Below are 7,650 nucleotides of genomic sequence, written 5' to 3'. Positions count from 1 at the left end.
ATTTGAAGAAGAGACCCAATTCCGACTTTCTTTATATTTTTGCTCTCTTTTCTTCTTTTATTTTTTCTAAAACTAAATTATAAAAATACTTAAATTATTATTAAGTACTAAATTAAGTTATAAAAGCGCAAATTAACTCCCAATAATAATTAACGCACAATTAAGTAAAAATTAAGCATAAAATTGTATATTTGGACATTAAATGCTAAAAATGCAAACGATGCCTATTTTTGTAATTTTTATTTTTTTGTAAAATAGACTTAATTACTAACAATTGTAAAATTAAATCCTACATGCAAAATGAGACATATTTTTGTATTTTTATTAATTTAACAAATAAACATGCACAGACAAATACAAATAATTATACAAAAATACCACAAAATTGCATACCAAGGAAAATCATTTTATTTTTGAATTTTTTGGGAGTAATTATCATATAGGGCAAAAATCACGTGCTTACAATCCCCCTCAGCATGTTTCCCCTTTTCCCATCTTATTATGTTTAATTCTTGTTATTATTGCTTCTCGTATATGATTTAGTTGCACAGGTTTATAGGGTTGTCACGTCCTAGCCTCGTCACTACTTTGCCGAGGATAGGCTCGACACTTACCATTACATGGGGTCGGTTGTACTGATACAACACTCTGCGCTCTTTTATGCAGATCCCGCTACTGGACCCTACGGATCATAGTTCGAGGTTGTTGCCTTCAGTCTAGTGGAGATCTGAGGTAGTCCTGCAGGCGTCCGCAGGCCTTTCCGTCCCCTTCTACTATATTTTCTTCCGTTTTATATATTTCCGAGACAGATTTGTATTTTCTTGTTCAGACCACTGTTTGTAGTATTCATAGACAGTCCGTGACATTGTGATACCTGTTCTGGGTGTAGTTGTGTTATGGATTTCTATCACGACCCAATTTAGGATTATGACCGGCGCTTAGGAGCAAATGCTCCTAAGTAAGCCTCATCGGTAATTTTATAGAAAATCGAACAGAGTTTCCCCTGTTTTTGGACTATCCCAAAAAATTTCCCTGTCTCAAATCAGCAACCAAACATCCTAATAGCAAGTCAAACAATAGACAACTTATCAATTAACCAAAATAGTCTTCACCATTACTAATCAACCCACTAACAACCAAAAATACTAATTTATCTCCGACTTTGAAAATAAAGAACGATACTCGACATAAGACTAATAGCAAAATAATACTCATGAAACCAAAAGAATGACTATGGAGCGATTCTAAGAATTCAAAGAAAAGACCATAACAACTAATAAAAATCTCCACCCACGCGAACAAGTGTGAGGCTCACCAAGATTTCTCAACCTGTGCGCTCTAATTAACGAAATCCTCGCATGCAGCAACTGCTGTCTCTGTAAAAAAATTAGTGGGGAATGAGTTGCTAGCTCAGTGAGTAATAATATTTAACCACAATCGTTTTTATTTGGGGACAAGTCAGAAACATGCTAGTATCTCAAAGACAAAATAACATAAAATAATGCCCTTTCAGAAACAATAAATAAATTTTCAGTCTCATCATGCTTTTCTTGTAGTAAAATATAATTAACAATTCAGTAATAAGCTCGGTAACCACTGTATAATATCAGTATTCACATTTTTTTGGGAGGTTTCAATGAACGGATCATGTAATCGGTATAACTCTGGACTTTTTTGCAAGAAGTCATATATAACGGTAGTCCCTACTCGAGGAAAATCGGTAACGGCATGCTAGTTCTACCTTCCTACTAGCGAGGGTTATAACAGTAATTGGCAATTACAAGGTGCACCAGGTCTAACGAACCCGCCGTTAGCTACGGGATCCTTCAATGTCTATTCCCATTTATACTTGTCTCTGTAATCCGTATATACTCGTAGAAAATACTTTAAAATAATATAGGGCATTTCGGTTCTTATCAAATCATATAATTTCTTTTCGATAACAGTAAATTCAAGTAACAGTAAAACAGATCTAGTGACAATGAAAATATTTAATACCATGATATTCATCTCAAATAACTATTTCGGTATCATATTGAGTAAAAGATAGACAAATAAGAAAACTACGGTCAAAGGAAATCATGCTCGTTAAAGTCTTATGGAGAAATCATACAGTTGAAGGAGCTACTTGGGAAATAGAAGACACTATGCGAGTCAAGTACCCCCATCTGTTTCAGTCTACATGTATGTACTTGAGTTAAATTCGGGGACCGAATTTCATAAGGTGGAGAGGATGTAATACCCTATATCTTTAAATAAGGGTGTAATAATAATAATAATAATAATAATAATAATAATAATGAAGAAGAAGAAGAAGAAGAAGAAGAAGAAGAAGAAGAAGAAGAAAATAACTATAAAAAAAAGAAGGCAAAAAAACAAATCCAAAAAAAGGGAAAAGAAATAGGGGTTTACAACAAAGGGCCAAGCCCATATGTAACCAAAAGCACATAAAGAGCAACGAAAGAGAGAAAGGGGGAAAATAAGTCTGCTTCAGAAAAACGAATACGGTTTGCTTCAGAAAAACGCAGAAAAGGGGTTTCAAAAGGAAGAGAAGAAGAAGAAAAAGGCTGGAACCAAATCTTGAGAAATCTTAAATACGCATTGGTCTTTACAAGTAACACTTGAATTTCTCATCTGGGTTCTTTTCTTCTAGTAATTCTTTTTATCTCAGTTCATATATTTGAAGGGTTTCACAAGATATACGAAATTAAATACCAATAAGAATTATTCTAGGCAAAATAAGAGTCAAATATGAAACCTCGAGGGTTGGGTATTCTAAAATAGCTATGAATTAGCCTAAATAAGAAAATTAACATGAGATCGATATTATGTAATTATAGATTGATTGGAGGAATTTGTACGAGTTGCTTGAGGTGAAGCAGTTGGTATTTCGGCACGAGTACTGTGAGTAGTAATCTTACCGCAATTTGTGTTTTCATAACTTGCTTGATTTACACATGATTTTTAATATGAATATGTTACCGATTATTTTAAGTTGCATGTGCGACAAGTCAACAATAGCCATTGGCTCCTCCTCGTAAGACAACTTCTCATCGAGTGGTATAGTCGGTGCTTCAATCACCTGAAATGAGTCTGATATACATTTTCTTAGCATTGAGACGTGAAACACTGAATGAATAAAGGACAACTCAGGAGGAAGTGCCAAACGATAAGCCACCGCTCCCACCCGGTCTAATATCTCTTATGGTCCTATAAACCTAGGGCTCAACTTGCCTCTTTTCCCAAACCGCATCACACCTTTCATAGGGGAGACTGGTAGGAACACTTTGTACCTAATTGTGAACACTAAATCTCTTCTTCTCTTATCATCATAAGACTTTTGTCTACTTTGAGCTGCAAGTAATCTCTGTCTGATCAACTGGACCTTGTCCATAGCTTCTTGTACTAGGTCGGGTCCCAATAAGTTAGTCTCACCAGCTTCAAACCATCCGATAGGAGAACGACATCTTCTACCATACAATGCTTTGTACGGTGCCATTTGAATACTAGACTGAAAGCTATTGTTGTAAGCAAATTCAGCTAATGGTAGATAAGTGTCCCAACTACCTCCAAACTCAAGAACGCAAGCTCTCAACATATCCTCCAAGATCTGAATAGTACATTCAGACTGCCCGTCTATCTGTGGATGAAATGTAGTACTAAGATCTACTCGTGTACCCAATGCTTCTTGAAAAGATTTCCAAAAGCGTGAAGTGAACTGTGATCCTCTATAAGAGATGATGGATACTGGAACTTCGTGAAGTCGGACAATTTCGTTCATAAATATCTGTGCATACCTGACTCCACCATATGTAGTCTTTACCGGCAAAATGTTTGCTGATTTCGTCAGTCGATCTACAATCACCCATACCGAGTTATAACCTCTAAGGGTTCGTGGTAGCCCGGTGACAAAATCCATAGTAATTCTTTCCCATTTCCATTCTAGAATCTCAATTTGTTGTAGTAGTCCTGCGGGTTGCTGATGCTCAGCCTTGACCTGCTGACAAGTTAAACAACTAGAAACAAAGTTAGCAACATCTTTCTTCATACCTTCCCACCAATAAAATTGCTTCAGGTCATGGTACATTTTTGTGGATCCAGAATGTATAGTGTATTTAGCGTTGTGAGCTTCTTTAAGAATAACATGTCTCAACCCATCTACGTCTGCTACGGGTAGCCTGTTGCTCATTCGAAGAACACCATCACTTTCAACAATCATATCCTTGCTTTTACCAGCTAATGCCTCATCTCTGTATTTGCATAATCGTTCATCCTTATATTGGGTGGCCTTAATGCGCTCAACTAATGAAGACGTAGCCTGAGCACAAGCCAACAATGCTTCTAAATTTTTGATACTAAATCTGATACCTATATCTTCTAGTCTCTGAATATCTCTGGCTAATAGTCTCTTTGCAGGGGTTATATGTGCCAAACTCCCCATAGATTTTCTACTCAATGCATCAGCCACCACATTGGCTTTTCCAGGATGATACAAAATAGAACAATCATAGTCTTTGAGTAATTCCATCCAACGACGTTGCCGGAGATTTAGATCTCTCTGCTGAAAGATATATTTCAGACTTTTATTGTCAGTATAAATCTCACAATTTTCGCCGTAGAGATAATGTCTCCAAATTTTTAGAGCAAATACCACTGCAGCCATCTCCAAATCATGTGTAGGATAGTTTTGCTCGTGCGTTTTCAATTGTATCGAAGCATAAGCTATAACACGACCATTTTTCATGAGAACGCATCCTAATCCCACCCTCGAGGCATCGTAGAATACTGTAAATCCTCCAGGACCTGATGGTAAGGCTAATATTGGTGCAATTCTCAGACACGTTTTGAGTTTCTAAAAGCTTTGCTCACATTCCTCCATCCACTAAAACTTTGCATTTTTGTGTTAGCGTCAGCGGCGATGCTATTCTGGAGAAATCCTGCACAAAACGCCTGTAATAGCCTGCTAAGCCTAAAAAGCTGCGAATCTCTGTAGGAGAAGTAGGTCTGGGCCATTTCTGTACAGCTTCAGACTTCTTAGGATCTACCATAATTCCATCTTTGGATACAACATGCCCCAAAAATGCTACCGAGTCTAGCCAGAATTCACACTTCGAGAACTTAGCATAAAGCCGATATTCTCGCAATGTCTACAACACAATCCTGAGATGATTCTCGTGTTCTCCTTGGCTAAGAGAATATATCAGGATATCATCAATAAATACTATTACAAAGCTATCCAAGAACGGCTTGAACACTCTATTCATTAAATCCATGAATGTAGCTGCAGCATTTGTTAGTCCGAAAGGCATCACAAGAAACTCACAGTGCCCGTATCGAGTTCTGAAATTAGTCTTAGAAATTTCTTCATCTTTGATTCTAAGTTGATGATAACCAGAACGGAGGTCAATCTTTGAAAAGTGGACAGCTCCTTGTAACTGATCAAACAGGTCATCTATACGAGGCAAATGATATTTATTGTGTATTGTTGTCTTGTTCAACTGTCTGTAGTCAATGTACATTCTCATGGATCCGTCTTTCTTCTTTACGAATAGTACTAGTGCACCTCATGGTGATACACTAGGTGTAATAAAACCCTTATCTAACAAATCTTGTAACTGTTGCTTTAGCTCACTCAACTCTGCTGGTGCCATTCGATATGGGGGTATCGATATGGGCTATGTGTCAGGTAGCAAATCAATACCAAAGTCTATTTCTCTCATTGGAGACAGTCTTGGTAAATCCTCAGGAAATACATCAGAAAATTCTCTCACTACTGGTACATTCTCTATACTAACTGTTTCCTTTCTTGTATCATTTACAATAGCTAAGACACCCAAGCAACCTTTCTTTAGAAGTCGTTGAGCCTTCATAAAAGATACAATTTTACAAGGCTCTGGAACCTGACTCCCTCTTAGAATAAAACTGGGTTCATTTGGTATCTCAAACTTAACTATATTTGCATGACAATCAACTATATCATAGCAAGAAGATAACCAATCCATTCCCATCAGCATGTCAAAGTCAATCATATCAAGTACAATAAGGTCAGCTAGAGTATCTCTACCCTCAACCCGAATCTGACAAGCACGATATGCGTATTCAGCTAAGAAAGACTCTCCAACAGGAGTAGCAACTAGAAAAGGATCATTCAATAGCTCGGGCTGTCTATTAAATCTCAAAGCAAAGTACGAGGACACATAGGAGTGGGTAGATACCGGATCAATCAACACAAGTGCATCAAATGAACATACAGAAAGAATACCTGTAACCACTGCATTCGAGGCCTGAGCATCCTGTCTAGTAAATGCAAAAACTCTCGCCTGACTTCTACCAGCATTGCCTTGTCCTTGATTCACAGTAGCACGGTCTCCAGCACCTCGACCTCTATTTCCTGTACCTGTAGCACCTAAAGTATCACGAGTAGTCTGAGTCGGTGCAGCTGACTGAATAGAAGCCGGGTTAAAATTTCTCGGAGGTTGAGGGAAATCCCTCAAGTGATGTCCCAACTGGCCACACCGAAAGCACTCTCCAGTTAGAACACAATATTGGCCCAAATGTAATCTATCACAAGTCTGGCAGACTGGAGTAGTGGCATATATCTGCCCAGAATTACGATGTCCAGAAGATGATGGTCCCCTATTACCCTATCTGTAATGTGGTCTGTATGTGAACTGTGAAGACATGTATGTCCCTGTCTGAGAACCCTATTGTTGTTGTTGTCCCTGATTTCCCGCTCTTCTATTTTAACTAAAACCACCTTTGAAAGCCCCTCTTGTCTTGGCCTTCTTACGTAAATCACTAGCTGCACGCTCCTTACGTCCCTTATTTTCAATCTTTCTAGCAAGGTCGACTACATCAGAGTAGGATAAAGTCTTCATCCGTGGGGCTACTACAGTGTATAGACGACCAACCAATCCATCAGCAAACCTCTAAACTCGAGCTTCTTCGGTAGGCACTAAGTGAGGAGCATATATAGCCAGCTTACAGAACTTAGTGTTATATGTTGACACATCCATATCTAGAGTCTGAACCAATCTCTCAAAGTCTCTAGCATATTGTTGCATCAGACTGTCTGGAAGAAAATGATTCTTGAACAACTTTGTGAACCCGTCCCATGTCAGTGGTGCTGCTCCTGCTGGCCTTCCTAGTAATACAGTTTCATACCATGTGTTGGCCATATCCTCTAGTTTGTATGATGCGAGCTCCACGGCTCTCTCACTAGAACATTCTAGAGCACGTAATGCCTTGAGTGTCCATCCAAGAAACTTTGAGGATCTGCTGAATTTTCGGAACCTGTGAATTTTGGTGATTTCAATTTCAGGAAGTCGTGTAGGGATACTTCCTTATTCCCGAAAGGCTGAGTCTGTATAGGTGCTTGTGTCTGCAAAGTAACCTGAGGAGATAAACTTCCGCCCTGAGTAGGTACCAGTGCCTCTAACACATTCAATAACCTTGCCACTGTATCTGCAGGTAAGGCAACAGTAGGTACAACAATTGATACTGGTGGTGGAGCGTTTTGAACTCCCTGCTCTTGCACTTGATCTGGCATAACAGCTTGGGTTTGACCCATGTTCCCAACTTGAGATTGGGGAGCAGTTTGTCTTCTAGTTTGATGCACCCCAATTTGACCTCCACCCCGGATAGCACCAC

General features: G+C 38.6%; 1 protein-coding gene across 1 annotated transcript; it reads right to left on the bottom strand.

Moving 5' to 3' along the window:
• Positions 1 to 5,675: 5,675 nt before the first annotated feature.
• Positions 5,676 to 7,178, bottom strand: LOC138888361 (uncharacterized). The gene is made up of 3 exons (XM_070170213.1): positions 6,936 to 7,178; positions 6,614 to 6,850; positions 5,676 to 6,506 (listed from the first exon to the last, which is right to left on the bottom strand). The coding sequence occupies exons 1-3, from the start codon at positions 7,176 to 7,178 to the stop codon at positions 5,676 to 5,678; spliced, it is 1,311 nt and encodes a 436-aa protein (XP_070026314.1).
• Positions 7,179 to 7,650: the final 472 nt, after the last annotated feature.

This window comes from Nicotiana sylvestris, chromosome 3 (genome assembly GCF_000393655.2).
Source record: "Nicotiana sylvestris chromosome 3, ASM39365v2, whole genome shotgun sequence".
Lineage (NCBI taxonomy): Eukaryota > Viridiplantae > Streptophyta > Magnoliopsida > Solanales > Solanaceae > Nicotiana > Nicotiana sylvestris.
Note: the sequence above shows the minus strand (reverse complement) of the source record. Positions and strands in the feature narration are given on the sequence as shown.

What these genes read in the sequence shown, in the direction of transcription:
- LOC138888361 (XM_070170213.1), bottom strand. Translation starts at nt 7,178, where the DNA reads ATGGCCAACACATGGTATGAAACTGTATTACTAGGAAGGCCAGCAGGA. An exon ending in TGCCTACCGAAGAAGCTCGA is followed by an intron (nt 6,851 to 6,935) that starts GTTTAGAGGTTT and finishes ACTCTGATGTAG; the next exon opens with TCGACCTTGCTAGAAAGATT. An exon ending in ACCATCATCTTCTGGACATC is followed by an intron (nt 6,507 to 6,613) that starts GTAATTCTGGGC and finishes CGGTGTGGCCAG; the next exon opens with TTGGGACATCACTTGAGGGA.